This window comes from Melopsittacus undulatus, chromosome 3 (genome assembly GCF_012275295.1).
Source record: "Melopsittacus undulatus isolate bMelUnd1 chromosome 3, bMelUnd1.mat.Z, whole genome shotgun sequence".
In the NCBI taxonomy this organism is placed as follows: domain Eukaryota; kingdom Metazoa; phylum Chordata; class Aves; order Psittaciformes; family Psittaculidae; genus Melopsittacus; species Melopsittacus undulatus.
This window is the reverse complement of record NC_047529.1, coordinates 80,046,675-80,067,210: the sequence shown is the minus strand read 5'-3', so window position 1 is coordinate 80,067,210 and position 20,536 is coordinate 80,046,675. Positions and strand designations below refer to the sequence as shown.

The window sequence follows — 20,536 nt, the reverse complement described above, 5'->3', positions numbered from 1 at the left end:
TGTCAGGCGGGCCGTGAGGGAAGGGGGGAGTCGACGGCGGGAGGGGCCCAGGGACCGCCTCCCCCTCTGCCTCCCGGTCCCGCCCAGCCCCTGCCGCCGCTTGTTGATGTTTCACTTTGTTTTAATTCCCGGGTCGCAAGATGGAGGCGGCGCTGGGACGGCGAGAGCTGCTGCTGCCACCGCTGCTGCTGCTGCCGATGGCTGCCGCGCTGCTGGGCCCCGCCGCGCCGCCTCAGCTGGGCCAGGTACCGACGGGGCCGGGGCGCGCCGGGGCCGGTCCCTATCCCTATCCCTGTCCATCTCCCTGTCCCTCCGAGAGGCGAGCCGGACCCTGCCGGAGAGCTGGCGGCGCTGGGGTGGCTGTGGGCGGCTTGGCCACTGGCTGGCACGGCCGGGCGGGTGGCATCGCCGCCGCTGGAGGAGCGGGCAAAGCTGATGGCAGCGGAGGGTGGTGTGCTGGGTACGAGGGGGGTTCTGGCTGTAGCGCTCGGCTGACTGAGGTGTGTTACTCCTGCTTAAAGTGCTGAGCTGCTGCTCGACTGCGTTTCGGTCTAAACGTGGAAAAACGGCACAGAAGGTCAGGATTATGCATCTACCACAAACTCAGTTAATGTTTCCTCCTCTCTTTAATGACTTATGTAGGATTTAATATGCTAAATAATACTTGACTGTCTGCTGGGGGGGGGTTTGTTACTTCTATGCAACGTAGTTGTATTTACATTGTATTCTAATTCTTGTCTACCCGCGTCTGGACTTTCAGAGCTATTGAAGTAGGAAGTATTATTAAATTAATTATTATTAGTATTATAAGTATTCTTATACTTATTGAAGTATAAGACCTATACCTTAGGTCCATGCTTGCTTTTAGTGATTTCTGTACTCGGATTGAACCAAGCAAAGGGTTATGATGTGTTGGTATATTATGGGACACCATGCTCTGGGTTTTTTGCTCCAGTATCTATGCTCTATCTTGGTGAGATTAGTTTTAAATTAAATTTGGTGGCTTTTTAGTGGAAGGCATTTTTTTGGGTACTGCTTAAGAGATACTCTCAGTGGGGATAAAAAAAATGTGCTGTGGTACTGGTGATCTTTAACCTCTAGAATTACCGAAGAGAACTGAATGCTTAGGTCTGTACTTGAATCATGACTGAATACATCCTCTAATTGTTGTAACAGTGAACTCCCAAAGTGTGAGGTTGCAAAGAGGGAAGAGCTGTTTTGCATTCATAGTCACTTGTCTAACCAAAGTGAGGTTGCTGTCGTGATTAAATTTACTATGGTTTTGGGTTTTGTTGTTGCTGATGTTCGGTTGGTTGGTCTGTTTTTACTTAAGTGTTTCCAAGAAAGCCTGACAGAGGCCCTGAGCTGGCACATCCTGTGTTGCAAAGTGGGATTCCTGGGCTTACTTCCTGGTTTCTGCTTCTCCATAGGAACATTTGAACCGAGATTTACTTAGATCTGTTTTCGAAGTGGGGATTTAGATCTTCAGACACCTATAAAAGTGCCTCAGTGCTTGGAGTCAGGTGCACTGAAAAAAGCAGGTACAGCTCAGTCCTCGGATATTCTGCTCATCCGTCTGAGCAGGGGAGTGCTAGCTCGAATGTGCCAAAAGACACATGAAGTGACAATGGAGTATATAGACCTGTTCTCTTGCTTGCCATCTACCCAGAGACTGTCTTCCACTGAATAGCATTAAAGTTGTTTGTCAGAGCTGGCAGCTGTACAAGAAGTGGAGGCACATCTGTGAGTGCTATCTTTGGATCTGAAAGCGCGAGTGAGCACAGCAGGGCAGTGCCAGAGCAGTCCTGTGGAAGCCAGCTTGGGGGCAGGAATAGAATAGGTATGGTTTAGAGTGCTGATAGGGCTTCACTTAGTAACTGGGGTGTAATGCCTTATGGGCATAGCTGTGCTGTTTGGCAGGTAAGTTTGTACATTTGTACCATACTGCTTAGGTGATCTGTCAACTCAGTTTTTGATGGTTGCAACTACCTGCACTTTTTTAGCTTTATATTGGTGTGGTGGCATAAGTATATGCAAACAGCTCTTCTAATAGTCAAAAAGACAACACATACATTTTTACTCTGGTGTTTTTTCTTTTTAAATCTCAAGCTTTAAAAAGGGAACACTTGTGTTTCCTCATGCACTGTTTGTTTTGTACAAGCAGGATCATTTTGATGTAGAAGGCACAGTGCATCTTGGAAAAGTTTTGAGTAGAATTATTATTGCTGGCTTTTGAGCATGAGCTGGTTTATGGTGGCCTGGTAGGAACAGAATTGTCTGTTCCTACAGTGGGAGTAGGCAGAGCAAAAATGCCATACTGTCAGGTTGGCTTCAGAAGCTACACATCGTGATCGCTGCACGTTTTGTACATGGTACTAAAGTTTACTTCCAAGTTGGTGACCATGATGTTACAGAAACCATAATGGAAGGACTGAGGAAAAACTCTGAGACACTGGAATACTGTTTTGTAAGGCTGAAATGCTTTTGTTCAGCTCTGGAATGTGAATGTCTCAATTCTTGTGCAATACTTATAATTTCTTAAGATGTTTTGAAATCTAGACTTTTATTTTGAACATCAGCATGTGTGCTTTCAGTTTCTTCTCTCTCCTGAAGTCTGGATAAGCAAAACTGGGTTACACATTGATTGACAGTAGACAAAGTGGGTTTTTTTTTAATAAAAAAGGGTGGGGAATGGTGCAGGAATACAACTGACCATGTTATTCTAGTGCAAGGTCAGGAATTAGGTTTGTGTTTCAGAGTATATTTTAATGTGCTGATAGGAGCTTGCTAAAAGTACAGTGGGCCAAATGCTAATGCTTTGTTGTTTGCTTACTCTGTTTGTTCTTGATAATTCAGGTTTAGCAGAGTTCTAAGTGGTGTACTTGCCTACCAGATGGGTTTGGTTTTTAGTTTTGTTGCCTGAAAAACATAATTTGTTGGCTGCAAGAAACCTCTGTGCGAACGGATAATGTCACAACAGAAAAAAGTAAACTTCATCAACCATTTGAGTATGTGTGCAGTAAGTGTATTGTACTTTAATCAAAGAAGAAACTTGTCAATAGTGCCATGCTGAAATGTTTCTTTCATTGCTGTATGCCAGTTTCTCTATTAACCACCTGGCATATGTTCTAAACTTTATGCCTAAAAGATCTGACATAATCTTTCTGTGTATATTTGGTTAAATTAAAGCAGCATGATGCAGTCATGTCCTGGTGATGTGGGACTAAGTATTCACCTTTTAAAACTCCTGATAAAATATTCATAGTATGAATTGATTTAATAGAGAGTAAGCAAAGGTGATTGATTCTAGCAACATATGTATGGCAAAGGAAAGGATAAGCAATATTATACTAAGGCTCATCATAAAGCAAGGAAGGAATATAAGTGTGTTTGTTCAGAAAATTAAAGCAAAAGCACTATGTTAATTTTTTTATGTTAAGATAGAGATATTTACATAAACTGAAGTAAAGATAGTTCAGCTTTAGTTACTTAAGCAGACACTGGATTTCATTATCTTACCCTAAATACTGTCATGCAGTTTAAAAATGCCAGACCTTACTGAAGAAGATTTTGTACTAAAATAGTGTAAAATGTGAGGGACTTGCAAACTTGTCGGGTCAGACCTATACCATGGTTATTTCTGAACTCAGTTATACCTGACAGCATCCTACAACATACCTTTGGTTTGAGTCTGACAAAAGAATTACGAGAAGCAGAGAATGGAACCAGTTGCCCATGTTAGTGCCAGAACTCAAATGGTGTGAATTTGGGTGGTAGTTTTGTTTGTCTGTTCAAACACTTTTCTTCCCATAATCTCTTTCCAAGTTCAGAAACAAGTTATTCATTTGTCTATTTCTTGCCTGCTTGGCAGCCTTCATTGGACTTTACATTTTCCTGTCACAAACTGTGTATAGCAGTAGTGCTTGTGTAATCACTGTGAGGGGATTTCAAGTCTCTGTACAGCTGGCCATCTTGCAAAGCACTGTGCCATCTGTTCCCAGTGCTGCCCACTCCACTTCCCACAGGCCTTCTAGTGCAGAAAGAGCCTTGTTTGGAGAGCCTCCATAAAGAACAGCTGTGCTTTAAGTGTGCTGGCTGCAAGTGCCAGAATCTAGACAGGGTTTATGTGACTAATGCAGTGGTGTAGGGCTTAACCATTACTCTGTACTGGGAGAAACTGTGCGGTGCACCCCATCAAGCAGATTTTCTGTGGTTCTGCCATCAGATCCCTTTGAAGTTCCTGTGTGATCAGAACCAACAGCTTTGTCTTGTGCAGCATTTTTCATAAAAGGCTGTGATTAGGTGAAGTGTTCTCTGTAGATTTGTGTGCCATTGCCATGGGAGTCCGGAGGAATCAATTCATATTCCATTTACATTATGCCAAATGCTTTATATTCGTTGCTGCCATCTTTTCCGCATCTTGTTCTTCTCCAGCTACTGTGATTACACTGCCCCAGTTAACGTTTCCGGGTTCCATTGCCATACATGGTAAAAGGGAAGTGATTAGAAAATGATTACTGCGTGCTAATCTCTATTGATCCAAGTTCACAAAAAATCACAAGTTCACTGTAATGTATGTCCCTGTTACTGCTGTTGCTTAGCTGTCCTAGAGCAGAATGATACACATTTATGGTGGAAGTGCTGTCCTCTTTACAGGTACTGTGGTCATTACTGCTGTAAATATCACTGCTGGAGAACTAAAACAGTGATGAGAAATCATAGGAAAACTCAGGAGAGCCATCTACATCCTGTGACAGCATTAAGAAATATAGGGCCATTTTCAGAGTGAATTGGGGTGTTTTGTGTGAAGGTATTCATCGGCAGAGGAAGGGATAAAGTGCTGTGAATAACAGAATCATGTCAGTGGTAAGCTGAAAGCACAGCCTGATGCCTAAGGACCTGAATTGCTTCTTTGGGCTGACCTTTGATTTTCACTCTCTCAAAATGCAGCTTTCTCAAATGCTCCAATGAATTACAGGACTGTCTAAAATTTATGTGAACTTTGATGATGTTGTTAATACTGAAATGTGTGTTGTAAGTCATACAGACAGTTTTTACATGTTCCCAGTTTCTATAGAACTTGATAGTGCAATATTATGGATTACTGCAGAGGATGCGTGTCCTGTTGTCAGTAACTTCATTGCTACAGTATTGGCTTACTGCATCATGAACAGATAGCTTCTGAAGTGAGACTATAATGTAAAAAAAAACTTAAAACAACAGGTGTTAACCAGTGTACGCAGGTAGACAGGAATGCCAAGAACTGGAAAACATCCAAGTCCGATTCATCAGAAGTCTGGCATCACAAGAAGCATGGCTTAAAGTCTAGAACAGATGACCTTTTGGTTGGAAATGACCTGTCACTGATGCTTCAGATATGTTTGTTGGATCAGCAGGAAAACTCTGACCACTGAGAAAAATCTCTTTGTCAGTGCCCCTTCTAGGAAGTAGGTGTTCATGTGACTTTTCTTGAGACCTTCAATCCTAGCTATTCAAGTTAAATGAAGATTACCAAGTTACTTAGAGAACTGGAAGACTGTAACTGAAAATATAAACCAAAGTAACATTATAATCACAGGATGTAATCTGTTCTGTCATCCTGTGATTTCCTCAAACCTTGTTTTCTTCTTATGTTTTAAGAATTCTGTACATCACCACCAACAAAAAAATATCCTCTGACCTTTCAGCTCTCAGCTGTAGCACTCAGAGCTGTACGTCTTCTACACCATCAAACTGTTTAATAGATTATCAAAACCTTGTATCATTACTTCCTAGGTTTTTCTGTTTTCTGGGAATTCAAAGGGCACAAAGGATGGTTTTTCCAGGCAGTCTTACGTTGTTCAGTTTTTAAGCCTCAAATGCAATTTGAGTTCTTTTAAGCAGAAAGTGTTTTGTAATCTTTTTTCAACATCTCCAGAGTGACTCACTGAGATTACAAGAAAAAGGAAATGACTGATAGCCTGTGACTGCTGAAAAAAAGGAAAATTCACCCTACTTTATTATTCATCCAATGATTTGAAAATGAAAGGCATAGGGCAAGATAGATATGCTCAACAGCTATGCATTAAATGTACAAAAAGTGAGCTATATAAACAGTGATTATTTTTCTTCAAAACAGCTGTCAATTCTGTTGATGCAGTATCCAAAAGCATGTCGTGAATTCTGGTAGATACTTAAAATTTGTGCTTGAAGTGCATATTACATGTTTAAGAGATGAAAATATGTCAGTGGATCACTTCCATGCCGTCAGAGTTACAAAAAATAGATCACAGCATGCAGACAAGTAAGACAGCTTAACTGCTTGCTGTCTCTGCCACTGAAAGAGCATAGTTCTCTCCCACACATCGTCCTTCCCTCTCATTTATGCAAAGCCAGTGAGCCAGTTTAGCTCATTAAATTGGCAGGAAAACTTTCCCTTTTTTGCCAGATTATTTTTCTGTCAGTTGAACAAGCAAGGAAGAGCACAAGAGAAGCAAGAACGCAGCTGGGAGGAGGGAGCCTGGCTTCTTGTGCTGACGGACAAAGGCTGTTAGATTGGCTCTGCTGCATGGCCTGCCTGTCCTTGCAGCATCTCTTTAGGAGACACCTGCTCTCACCATCATCCCAGGAGATGGTGGTGCGTCTCCAGAATGGCGTGGGTTCATAAAGCTACTCAATAACTCAGAGCGATGATTAATATGCCAGTACAGCAGTTACACCATGACCCTTGCAATTTTGTGTTTATAAGCAAGGAAGAACTTGTATTCTTGCCATTCCTGTGACCAGTCTGTTCACATCCAGATCCAACAAATTCTATTGGTGACATCCGATATTTTGTACATTCATTCTCCTGAGTCATCTGTGTTCTTGTTTTGCCTCTTCACTAAGCAGTCTCACAAGACTCGATGCCAGTCTTGCTAAGAAACATTTCAAACACATGTACAAGTTCTGCTGCTAAAAAATACTCAGTTTTCACTTGTCCTTGCTTTAAACATTCCTGAACTGGTACAGAAACATCTCAAGGATCAGAGGAAGACCAATTTTTCCAGAGTCAGAATCAACTATACTGATGTCGTTCTTGACAGACTTATTCTTAAAGCGCTCCAGTCATATCCAAAACTTCAACGCTCTACCAGCTATTTACTATTTACTCTAGTACTCAGCTACTTTTAACATGAAAAGTTTTCTTAGTGTCTCACCTGATGCTTCCTTCCTGCAATTTATGAACAGGTTTTTCATTGCTCTTCATAGTATCTTCCCATGGAAAATAACAGTCCTCCAACTCAGTCAACCTGGTTTTATGCTAATGGTCTCAGCTCATTTAATCCTTCTTTGGAGGCAAATTCCTCACTGTTCTTTTCCCCTGGCTTCCCACTGGTGTTTCCTGCAGTGCCGCACCTAAAACTCAACAGCTCCTGCTGTGGCCAATCTTCTGACCCTATGCACCCCATACCAAAATCTACATGAGGCAGGAACCACAAGATACATGCCAAACACAATGAAAGGCCAGACAGGATGACTCGGGTAAAGTGGAGGAATGGCTGAGGGAACTGGGGTTGTTTAGTCTGGAGAAGGCTCAGGGGGACCTTATCACTCTCTACAACTACCGGAAAGGAGGTTGTAGTGAGGTGGGTGTTGGCCTCTTTTCCCAAGGAACAAGCGATGGGACAAGAGGTAACAGCCTCAAGTTGTGCCAAGGGAGGTTTAGGCTGGATATTAGGAAAGATTTCTTGACAGAGAGGGTGCTTAGGCAGTAGAACAGGCTGCCCAGGGCAGTGGTGGAATCACCATCCCTGGAAGTGTTCAGAAACCATGTAGATGAGCCCTCAGTGATACACGTTAGTGGTGGTCTTGGTAGTCCCGGGGTAATGGTTGGACTTGATGATCTTAAAGGTCTCTTCCAACCTGTTTGATTCTCTGATTCTATTGTGAGAAGCTCACAGGAAAGCAGAGCACCATCCCAGCTCACCCACTTCCAAGCACCGGAGGGAATGGGTGGTGCACAGCATTCGTCCTGTTAACACAACATAGTTCATGAATTGGGACTATATCATGCTAGGTACTGTATATTTCAAGTATTTCCTGGTTTAAAATCCAGTGTTTTATAAAAATCCCAAACAAAACCCCATTTTATATGTTTTAAGTTTTTATTTATTTCAAATTCTGAGTTAAACTTTTTATTGAGACATGACTTGCTTTATAGCTGTTAGTTGTGAAACAGTGACTCAAACACGGAGCTGAAGAAGATGCTGCGGATATGGAAAGTTTTCCAGAAGAAAATGAAACACAATTAGAATCATTTAAGACTTCCAAAAGGCAAATAGGGAGCTTAATGTTATTTTTGAAGAGATGACTCAGCAAAACAGTGTGACAGTTATCACTTTTGGCAATATCCAAGAGAGATTTGGTTTTTGTGTGTGGGTTTTGTCAGGGGCAGCCCTGGAGGATTTAAGGTTCCATCTGTAAAACAACCCCTGACATTACAGGGGCAAAATGAGAGGATAGAATGAGTCAGTCAATAAATTATAGCAATTAATAGAGTTTGAAAGAAAGAAGCAAATCCCCCTTACCTCCAAGTGTGGAGGTGTTCCATGTGGTATAATTTGGGAATGATAACCAAAGAAAAGAAATAGTATTGCTGACATTGACAAAACTGAGTGTTCTTTAGTATAGACTAATGTGTATTAAATTGTATTCCATCTTGAAGGCTAAGTGGAGTGCTTAAAAAACATTTATAGAGAATCTGATTTTTATCTTGTATTTTGTATTATTTTTCAGCTAATACAAGAGGCTTCTTTTCCATTATATCCATGTGAAACAAGTTCTCCTGAGAATTTAGCTGGATTACTATTATTCTATCTTTATTTAAAAAAACATACATATAAGGGGTACAGCTGTCATTCTTTCTCATCAATGCTCTTTATTAAAAAGGGGGGAAAAACCCCAAACCAGGCCTTACATGGAGCAAGTAAGCATATCCCTCTTTCTTCTGTCAGCTGGATGGAAAGACTGGGAGTGTGCTCTGGGGATTTTATGCTATCATTCCGTCAGGACAGTGTGTGAAAGTTGCCTGTGTCCTGCAGTGGCTGATGCGTTTCCTCAGAAACTTAACTCTCTTCTCCCCCTTGTTTTCCAGGAAACGATCAGAGTCAATGTTATGATGTTGAAAAGCGATGGGGAATTTCACAAAGCACAGGTTTGTCCAGTTTTTCTATTTATTCAGTGAATTCATCTGCACTGAAATAAAGTCTGTGTGTGGATGCAAATGCATTGTTTTCCCTGATGTTAGTCATTATGATGTGTTCCTCTGAGAACAGAACTGTAGCATTGTGCTAGGAACCATACACTCATTCTGTCTGTCTGTCTTTCAGGTTGTTTTTAATATCACCTATGCTAATGGACAGGTATACCTAAATGATTTCCCTATGAAAAGCAGGGTTGCCCACGTAACATGTCAAACAGTAATATGTGAGTATTCCCTTTTTGTTTTTTTTTTATTTCCTATTCCCCGGGGTATTTGGCTTCCCTGTTATCTAGTAACCAAAGCTTACAGTGACTACATGTTCTCATACTGTGCAAACCTGAGCATCATAGAAGCAAATAATTTCCCAAGGTAGGATAATTTTGCTACTAAAATAGGTTGAAAAAACTTTGCTGCCTTGTTCTCAAGTCACATTCACATTCTGATATGTAAATGGTCTAATCTGAAATCCAGGCTCTGCCTATCTTTTCAAAAGAATGTTTTGCACTACAGGCTAGACAATGTAAACAGAAGGATGCAGCTCCACCCTGCTAATAGCTGTGTCCCTACGTTGGCTGGCATATATCCAAAAGGAGATTCAATAACAAAAGTATGAATTATTATTAGGAAGATCTTTTAATTATCTCATTTCTGTGTACACGGGACAAAGAAGTTTTTGCTGGGTAGGCTATTACAGCACAAACACTGCAGTTTTGCTAGTGTCCTGCAGTGGTTAATGACTTTGAATTATCTTGACACTGCTATTTTTGCCACTGATTCAGTGCTACACGTTTTGTGAAAGAACAGAAAGTACAGTGATTTTATGAGATGCACAGAGCATACTATATAATTAATTACACAAGTGCCATTATGCTCATTTACGTTTGTGTTGCATTCAGAATGATTTCTTGATGGATCAGGTACAGCTAGTCTCTAGCTTGGTTTCTGAGGTCATCCCCTCCTTACAATCAGACATGTACTTACAGAGTACTAATGCTTTTTCTAAATTGGTTCTCTGAGCCATGACCTTTTTTCTTGAACCTGGATTCCCAAGCATATTTAATTATTAATTTGATACTATTCTGGAGAGGGAGAGCAGTAATTAATTTCTCTTTTTCTGAGATAATTATGTTTCCATTGCTTCTATTTTTTTTATACTAAAAAACAAGACAAAATGTCATCTACCTGCAAGATAACTGAGTCCAGAAAAGTAGATACAATTTTATTGACTAATTCTGAAAGCTACTGAGCACTCTACTGTAGTTCCTGTTGATTTCCCAAATCACAGTTGTATAGCTTGCAATGACTATGAGTATGAACATGAATCTGAAACAGAGGTAGGAACCTAGATCTGTCTATCTCCTTGTTTGGGTCTGAGTCCTCAGCACAGTAGCCTCTGTTATGTTTATTATTATGTTTACCTGTTAAATCCTCAGCAATATATTCAGATAATGTTTGTAAAATGCTAAGGGAATATTGAGATACTTGTTACCTGTTAACAGAGAGGAAGAATAGTCCTGAATGTGTATAGAAATAAACTTGAGTTAAATATTCATGCTCTGAGATCTGTCACCTCCACTCCTACACTTACGCATCACTGCAGTTCTGCTGTGCCCTCACCCGTTGTAGAGGTATGGCAGCTGGTAGAAGGGTACCAAGTCTATGCAGAAACAGCAAGGATTCAAAGGCAGTTCTCTGTACTTGTGGAATATTGGGTTGTTGAAATAGCTGAAAGGTTTTGGGTAAGAAGAGAGCTTGAGGTGTCATCAGTCACATATGAAAATGGGGGGGCATAGAAAATAGACGTATGAGGGAACTTGCCTTGAGTAGTATATTAGGTGTGTGTGGAAAAGAGCATGTTTGTTTCTGTATTGAGAGGAAGGGGAATGTTTTGCGAATCAAGATGTTTATACAGGTGGCTGACTGGGCTGTGGCATTACTCTTATGAACTTGTTTGGACAACTTAAATAGGAATGCATCAATAGCAAAGCTTAGAGTGCTTAAATGCAAACCTCAAAGGCAGGAATGCGACGTTGTTTGCAAGCTTCCTCAGTCTGGGGATCATACAGTGCTTCTGTTGTCTGCTGTGCTGTATCATGAGACCTGCTCCAAGTTTGATTTGGTAAAAAATCATGGCATCTATTTTACCTGTTGCCCAGACTATTACAGCTTATAACTGCAGTTTATTGGAAGTGTTAAGGACATCAGCATAGTACAGACTTCTGTACAACTGTTCAGGCATCTCTGATTGAGTGCTACTGGTCCTCTATAGTTGTAATGACTTTTTCATTCAAATGCTACATGTACCTTTGCATCTAGATAAGAGTTGCAACTGTTTGTCCCTTGGTTGTGTACTGCTTTCTGGTTGGGATGGTTTCTCTTTGAAAACTGTGACATTGTGTGTTAACAGTGGAGAACAGAAACTTGGATAACTTACCAGATCAGCAGCGCCTGGGAACTGTCAGTGTTCGCATTATGGTTCACAAGTGGCCTTTGGCATCCAGTTCTGATTTGCAGCTGATTGTCATTCAGGAAGAAGTGACAGAAATTGATGGAAAACAGGTAAAAAAACCCCCAACATTCTGCTTATTTTTAATTTAAGAGAGGCAAGTTGTTACCAAGGATTCAAAGGTTTACATGCATCTGGTTGGTGATTAGAGCACGAAGTACATAAGCTAATGCTGGCTAGCACACTAGTGAGGGAGGTAATACCAACCTAAGTTACTCATGTAGTAGCAAAGGTGATTCATGAGGAGTCTTCAAGTCTTAATGCTTCTATTTGTATTTAATAATTTATTTATAATGTAATAATTGTTAGAACATCACTGTGTCACATGCTCTTTCAAAATATGCACATATGCAAAGTCAGACTCACAAGCAATACTTCATTTACAAATAATGTACAAGATAAATAAAAGGGGCATGGGCTTGTTATTAGTCCTGAGATTTTCCCTGTTGTTTATCCCAAGCTAGTAAAGGGTTTCAGGCATGTAGCATGGGGAACAGCTTATAGCAGCAAACTTATGGCAGGTGGGCTTGTTGTGAAAGCCCACAATATCTGAGAGCTTAGCCCTGGGATATTTTGCATGTAAGATAATTAATTCATTTGGATAAAAGTCCTAATAATGAAATGGATTTTGAGATTAACAGGAAAAAAGTCCTACATTCTGACAGTATTTGCACAAATACCAGTGAGGTGAGGGGTTATAGTTCTAACCAAGACTTAAATGTGCAGAACTGAGTTCTCAAAATCACCAATAAAGTATAGTTATTTTTCCAGCCAGAGAGGTTCTGAAGAGAGGAGACAGCTGCCGAAGCCAGCAAAAATGTTGTGTTTTTGGTTCAGTATACGTCTGCATCTTGCATGTGGCCAGGGTCTTTAGAATCTGGCTTATGTTCTGCTGCCTTTTTTTTTGTAACAGGATAATGATGATAATACCACTGGTTCTTCAAAAATTGCATGCTCAGCATGTCCTGTTTTTTACAGGGATCTCCATCAAATAAAGTTTTTACTCTGTTAATGAAAAATCCCACTGAGAGGTTTGAAGCTTTTCTAATGAAGTGTTTATTCCATTTCTAGGAGGCTAATTTATCCTTGGTCTGATTCAGTAGTTACACAGTCTCAAATTAGAGGCAGATCTCAAACTAGGCATTTCATATTTTCACAGGAAAAAGCGAATATGGTTTCCTTAATTGTTTAAATCAAAAGTTTTCCATCTTTCTCATTAGTTTTCAGCTGACAGTAATGATCATCTGCTTCCTCACATTGTACTCTGTGTGTTTGAAGCAAAAGGAGATCGTTGGTTGGCCTACTGTTCTGAGAGCATGAGTGAAACTATCACATGCTCCATTCCTTTTCTGTTAGTTACATTTCTGTGTAGCAATTATAATTATGATCATAAACACTCTGGATTTCTGTCAGTTCTTGGCCTCAATGCAGTTATTGAATGTAGTGAGTTATGTTGAATGTGTTCTATATATTAAGTGATGCTTGCGGTGATTAAGTGACATGGGTCCAGTGCATCCGTGGAAAAGAATGAAAACACATACTCTTTTGGTTGTTGGAAAAAAGCAACACTACTACAAAAGCAGAATTGTCAGACTTGCCTCAGTAGCACTTTCAATGTTTGCAAGTGCTCTTTCAATACATACTTGACTTTTCCATGCCCTAAAATGCCTTCCTGAAAGAGAATCATAAAAAGCTATGTAAGACTTGGGTAAAAGCCCATGGAGCAACTACCTCATGCTTTTGCATTTTTTGTTTTTAACATCCCTATGTCTAAATCTTAATGGCCTGGAGTTTTATGTGATGCATTGGCTTTCCTTGACAGCCTACTTCACTCTTACTTTAAACTCAGCAATATTGACACATTTGCATCTCTTGTAGGTTCAACAGGAAGAAGTAACAGAAATAGATATTTTAGTAAAGGACCTGAGAGTACTTAGACATTCAAACTACACTGTCCCTTTGAAAGAGAGCATGCTGTATTCCATCCCAAGGGACAACGACATGTTATTTACACTTCCCAGCCTCTCAGGAAAAGGTATCTCTCTTAGCTGTTACATAAGATTTTTTTTTATCCATGGTTGACGTATTCCTTTACAAGGGCAAAAGAACATCATTATTCCTGTGTTTTACATAGTGGAATAGTTTCTTCATTGGCATGGAAATGTTTTCTTTAATATAGTTTGGTTTTGTTTTTGTTAAACATCTAAATCCAACTCTTCTACATTTAGGTATTTTTTTGTTTGTTTTCAAATCTGTTCTTCTTTGAAGCACTTGGTACTTGTCAGTCTGCAACCCAGACATCTTGCAGGAATAAATTTCTCTCTCAGAGCTATGATGGAAGTTTCTCTAAAGCTCCCCCTTTTCCCTGAGAATGAAAGAAAAACTGGAGAGGAAATACCTGTCTGGGTTACTTCCAAACCAGTTATGTTATTAAACTTGAGTATCTTAAGAGTAGTTATTTGATGCCTTAATCTTATTTCAGTTCTATTTAATTAAAAACTCTCGGGGATCTCATAGGAGATGAAATATTTTTATCTAGTTCTTCACTTTTTAATCTGGCTGCAGCTGAGATTTAGGCTGAATTTAAGGGCATAGCTAAGGCTGCACTCTATCACTGCTGCTTAGCAAGTTCACTACTCAAGTAAAGAAAAAAAGTCAGACTTCTATGTTCTTGCTGTAAATGTGTGAGAAATGTACTGTAAGTACAGACATGCAGCATGTCTTTGTCTTCCTGAACACTGAGTCAAATAGAAAACATGCCCCCCACTGAACTCTAGCATTTCTTCTTCAGATACTCAAGATCCACTGCAAACTACCAGTCAATATCTCATCCGGCAAGTGGAAACCACAGTAGATGAAGAGGCATTACCTGGCAAGTTACCAGAGACCCCTCTTAGGATAGAACCTCCCTCTTCTTACAAGGTAGTTTTGTTGTTTGTTTGAATTACTAGTATAAATCTTTAAAGAATGGTTTAAAAAGGAAAAGCAGGATTTTTTCCCCTCCCTCATTTTTTTAACTTGTTTTCCAAGGGATGAAATACATACAGCTTGGTGACATTTCTAGGAGGAAAAGTTGTAGTAACATGCTGAAGATAAAGCTGAATGTTATCCAGTATTACAGTTTGAGGGAATGAACTTCCCCATTTTCAATTTTCTCTACAGCACCATATACAAATATTATGCTTTCCTCCTTTGTGGATGTTTACAGAACAAAATAAACAAACCCAGCATTGTTAGGATTTAGACAGTGGATCTTCCTCATGTGAAGACCAAATACAATATCCATTTGAAGATGATAAGAAGGCGTATAACATTCCTTTGTCTTTGGTGCTTTATTCTTCATTTGGAAAAAACACAACCCAAACAACAACCCAAAATCCAGCATAATATGTAATAGCTCATTTCTGGAATTGCTGTTCCTGCTTAACATGGTATTTGACTTCCCAGAGTACTGTTTTACTGCTTTATATTTATTAGAGACCAGGATTTTCTATTGTGTAAAGTATATGTCAGTAACTGACTTCCACAGAAGACTAAGAAATCCCCACAGCCAGCCACTAAGAAGAACAGGCTTTTACAGACACTCTAAAACTTTAAAAAAAAAACAACAAAATCACCCAAAACAAAACTGAAAAATCAACAAACAAAACACTTCCTAAATTACTCCTTAGCAGGGAGGAATTGGATGTTTTTACTTCAGAATCCTGCAGTGTTCTGACCTCAGAGATATTAATGACATGAGAGTTGTTATATTTATACCAAGCAAAGCACTTACACAATTCTGAGTATCATTTAGCATTAAGTCAGTTTTACCCCTCTGGGAGAAGGGCCATTGCTCTCTCCCATTGTAAGAAACACAGCAACAGCTTGAGAAGTTTCCATTCCAGGTAAGGTAAGGAGGAGGCATCATGGCCTTCTCTGTGGCTGAAAGAAAACACTTTATAACCTGCTGCTGAGACAGGCGGGCCAGAACAGTAGGCTGAAAGTTACAGATAGGCTAGAGAAGGTGCTGCCCCTCTCCCAGGCTGCCAGTAATGCTTTTCCTTCTGTACACTGCCATGGTATTACAGTTTCTCCACATTGCTCATCCTTCACCTGCTCTGTTCAGGTGTCCTTTATTTTCTAAAGTGGCCTTTCGTCTTGGAGAACCTGGCTAGAATGAGCAGAGAATTAAACCTTTGCCTCTCCCAAACCTCATAGAAGACCTGTGAGTCACCAGTCACTTTCATCTTGCTTATATGTATGTTTAAGCATACATAAATTCCAGTAAAACTATCACCACACAATGCAGTTCACCAGTATCTACAAAACCGGCACTTGCTATGTTTTGCAACCTGTCTTTTTATTTTTACCTTTTTGGTTGTAGGTGATGTGCCAATGGGTGGAAGATTTGAGGACAGTGTTGTGCAGATTCTGGTTGCGATCTTTACCCATCTTCTTCAGTTTGATGGAAGTCATTGTAGTTGGAGTTGTTGGGGCAGCTCTTATTCTCAAAGTTCTAAAGGTGATCCTCCCTTCCTGTGAAAACAAGTAAGTCATTTTTGCTGTTTGCTTCTTCCACTGTGTTGGAGTTGTTATAGTTGTTACGGGAGGCCTCAAATTTGACTTTGCAAATTTGTATGGGCATTCTCCAAGGAGGAGCTACCTATGCAGGCAGCTCACAAGTCATTTCAGTTGGTGGCAAAAAGTCGTAAGTAAAGCTTATTGACTGCAGATGGCTTTATTCACTCAGTTGGTGTGTTACCAGCAATAGGAATATTTTTCAGAGAAGCAAGCTCTCAAAACAAGGGGTGGAGAGATGAATTAGTAACTGCAGATAAGAAATCAGTATAGATTTAGTGCTGGAATGGGCAAGTGTGTATATTTTAAGGCAAGCCACGTCAATTCTGGAGACCTAAGCCTTGGAACCCTATATTCCTTTAAGGCCCCACAAGCACAGCTGATGTCATTGAATGCAACTGACCAGCTGTGCTTCTGAATGGCTCTGAGTGCAGTTAATTTATGTATCACCCCAGGGACAGGAGTGTCCTTAGTCCATGTGACAGAGCTAGAAAAATGAGAGCTGGAAGATCAGGAAAATTAGAAACTGTAGTGGCAGAAGAGACCATGCTTCACAAATTCACAAAGCATGCTGTTGGGTTGGAGTATTTCTTCTAACTTTTTAGAGCAGGAAGAGTCAAGAAACACTTTGTACCCCTCCCCCAGCAGTAAGTAGCTTAAGACTACCATGTGTGAAACTTTGAACTAAGTAGAATTAGGTGAAAAAATAATATCTAATCCACGTAAACAGTTCAGCAAAGTGCCCATGGCAGAGGTGAGTTCAGAGCAGAGGAACTGGCCTGCAGTTATTTCCAGTTGGAACATGGGGCTTGTGCATGGCTTGTCAGAGTATTTCAGGATACTGCTACACTGGAAAGATGGTGTGTCCTTGCTAAAAACCCAAACAAACAAACAAAACAATGAACCAACCCCACCCAAAACCACACTCATTTTCTTGCTGCCTCTCTAAAGTGGTCCTGTAACATGTGGTAGAGGTTTAATTCATGACTGTAAACCAGTAAGAGTGACTAGGTCTCACTTGGTGAATGACGCAGTTACAGATGCATATCAGGAGCTCGTCCCAAGTCTGTGATGCCATTCTACAGAGCACTGATAAAACTGGAAGCTTTAGCTAGAGAATTAGGTGCAAGAGCCTGACGAAGTAGCTTCTGACATCAGACAGCCATGAGGCTGCTGTGAAATTGAACGTATGGAGCCCACACTGCTGGTATTTCAGATGTGGAAACTGGGTGAAGGGACCCCACTGGAACAACAGCTAGTTCATTTTGGAGCCAATTTTGTATCAAGTTTTCATTCTACTTTTATAAAAGAGGTATCATGAGGGTAATAATTGATGTATTGATTTAAAGTACGTTGAAGAGCTCAAGCATAAACCTAATTTTCAGAACACAGAGTTGGTTTGTAGATTGTTTTCTAATGCCAGGTAATCTCATTTTTCAGAGGCACTCTTCTCCTGGATCGAGTCAACTTTGTACCGGTGATTACCATCAGCTTGCCTTCAGATCTTCCAGACAGGAAAAATAATTTAGATGAGAAAACATGTACTTAATGCTGTGTTTGCTTTGGAGTTACTGTTTTTTAAAAGCATATTTTTAGTTGACCTGAAGTTTGGCACTTGATCTTAATACCATGTTTGTTTCCTACTAAGAAAACTCTTGTCAGTTGATAAATTGGCAAAGGGACACTGAGGCTGAGGCCCGTAGCTGACTTCCTTGTGCCTCTCCGCTAAAACGCAGCGTTTTCAGAAGCTTCAAAATAAAGCAGCTTTGCACCCTGAGGGCTATCATTGGTTTTAACTTCTGTGAAGTCACTTTTCCACACCTCAGACAGGATGCTGGCTGCCTTCATGCCCATTGATAAACCAGGGCAGCTATCCTGAGTATTGAGGTGATGTCATTCAGGGTGTCCTGAAGTCTCCCGACAGCATTTCTCAGAAAAGGACAAAGGAGTATCGCAAACATCAGCTGTGCCTGCAAGCCTAAACAAAGCTGCCCAACCTGGTGTCAAGTCTCTTAGGGTTGAGTGTGCCTTGCGAGGAAAATATCACTACACCCCCCTTGTGTTACTTAAGTAATTTGATGTTTTAAATATGCAAACCAAATTTCAAAGGTAGATTTAAGCACTTTACACTTTTATGGCCCCTTCCACTTACAGAAACTGTTGGCACTTGTGAAGAATGTGCTTTTTTACCTGTGACAGCAATACTTTGCGAAGTCTCAAGAGAGAAAAGGAATCCTACAAACTCCTACAACAGTACTGGCTTACCACTGCTGTGTAGGCCCAGTCTGCCCCTGCCCATTTGTACTGCTATCATTTTTCAAATAAACACTTAAATTGTTTATCAGACTGTGTTCATGTGTGCAGCTCTGTTTATCTATGCAACTCAGTGGTTTGCCACATGCATTAGATGTGGGTGCTATTTGGTTTTTAACTTTTCATTGCTCTTGCTTACAAGACACTTTGTCGAAAGAATTACTAGGGCAGAAAAAAGAACATCAACTACCTGGTGTAAGACTGAGCAGAGTTATCTTATCTTAAATGATAAGAGTTATCATTTGAGTGATTGAAATTATCCATTTTTAGCTAAAGCTGTTACAGTGAGGGAGAAAAGCTAGGATTACACACACATCTCCCCCCTTAATGAAAGGTTACGCAATGTGTAATGAGTTCTCTAAGTTAGTTATTTGTCCTTACAGCTGTTGTGCGACAGGAACAACTTGAGTTGTCTCACAAACTGACAGCACTGCTGGGATAGAAGAAACATTTCTAATGCTGACTGACCTTGCTAATAACCAAACCAGACCCCACCACCCAGCAGTGCAGCGTGGTATATATAAGCCTGAGGTGACAGGAACACTACTCAAAATTCCTTTCCTAAAAAAATAGATCTATTTTTTGTTGTAGCACCATGTCGTTTGTATTTAAATTTACTTCCTCAAGCTCAATGAGGTTGTGGAGTGCAGGATCCCCAACATCAGCCAGATTTAGCTGAGTGATGACGATAGAAGTGGGGGATATGTCATAACTGGCTGAGTGCTTTGGAGCCATCAAACTCTGGAGCAGGGCAGCTGCTCTGCTGATCTGACATGAGTAGCAATGGCCAACATCCCCGGAGCCCCAAGGCAGGCTTATCACCAGAGAGCTACCTGCCATCATGGTAAAGTAACCACACAAGACAGAGATGATGGCAGAGCTACAGAGGCACCTGAATGAAGAATGCAGTTCAGTTAAAGAACGTACATGACAGAGGGGCTGTTGTCATCCATGGCTAAACAAGAAACAGCTAAGACTAGCAGAAGCATGGTGACTGCACAGACAAGAGCAAGTCTTCACACAGTTGCAAAGTCCTCTATATGTGGAAATCAATGTTCTTTCCACATAATGCATATAGCCCTGGGCCCTCCATTAACATAGTTCAAAATAGAAGCAATGTATAAGGCTGAAGTTTAGCTTCTTGGGGGAGGAGGGAACCAGGGTGGACGCAAAATACAACAGTTCTTCCTTACAGCACAGGCACAGTGTGAACTGAACTGCAGATCAGAATGCAGCAGCTGTTGCAGACTGTTCTTTGCATCCCTACTTATGAAACTGTAAACCGAGCACCTGCACAGAAACAAGGAAATTTCACTTTGTGCTGAACAGCTGCAACATAAATGAGTGGTTAAGCCTGAAAAAGTGCTGGTAGTGATTCACAACTTGGCTGATTTCCATAAGCTAAGTCATCCTCCTCTTCTGTATGGTGTTCCACAGAGCACAAGGAAAGAAATGCTACCATCAGTGTTAAAAAATTAAAGACCACTGCAAATCTTTAACACAGTAATTGCCAGAGAACACTGCTATGCTGTAACACTGCACTGCTATGCTATGGAGCTGGAGCTATCAAGTCTTATACCACTGTTCTTCTCTTTTAGCATGCATGTGGTTTTCCTGAGTCACACAAACCTCATGCCTTTCAGGAGTGCTGCTTGGAGCTATGACCACACTGCGACATTTTGTAATGAGCCAGTTTAAAGGTTCCTTACTGTAACTAAGAGTTAAGAAAGGACAATTATCCTGCATGCCAGTCATGGTAGGTCTCGCTTTCCCAGCACAGGCACTGACAAGGATCCAAGGTACCAGCTAGGGAAAAGGAGGAGGGGGAGATGTAACACACACGACAAGTGACTCCCCACCCTCAAAACCTAACAACTACCCGAAAAACCCAACTCTGTTAGGATGGCAGCAGGCTTTTAGGAAAGGCAAAACCT

The 20,536-nt window shown here is 40.7% G+C and overlaps 1 protein-coding gene across 1 annotated transcript; it reads left to right on the top strand.

Annotated features, from left to right (window-relative positions):
* The first annotated feature begins 112 nt into the window (after nucleotides 1–112).
* On the top strand, nucleotides 113–18,638 carry GINM1 (glycosylated integral membrane protein 1). Its single transcript, XM_034061040.1, has 8 exons — nucleotides 113–245; nucleotides 9,116–9,175; nucleotides 9,351–9,447; nucleotides 11,631–11,782; nucleotides 13,608–13,764; nucleotides 14,521–14,651; nucleotides 16,096–16,259; nucleotides 17,730–18,638. The coding sequence occupies exons 1-8, from the start codon at nucleotides 141–143 to the stop codon at nucleotides 17,836–17,838; spliced, it is 975 nt and encodes a 324-aa protein (XP_033916931.1). The 5' UTR covers nucleotides 113–140; the 3' UTR covers nucleotides 17,839–18,638.
* Nucleotides 18,639–20,536: the final 1,898 nt, after the last annotated feature.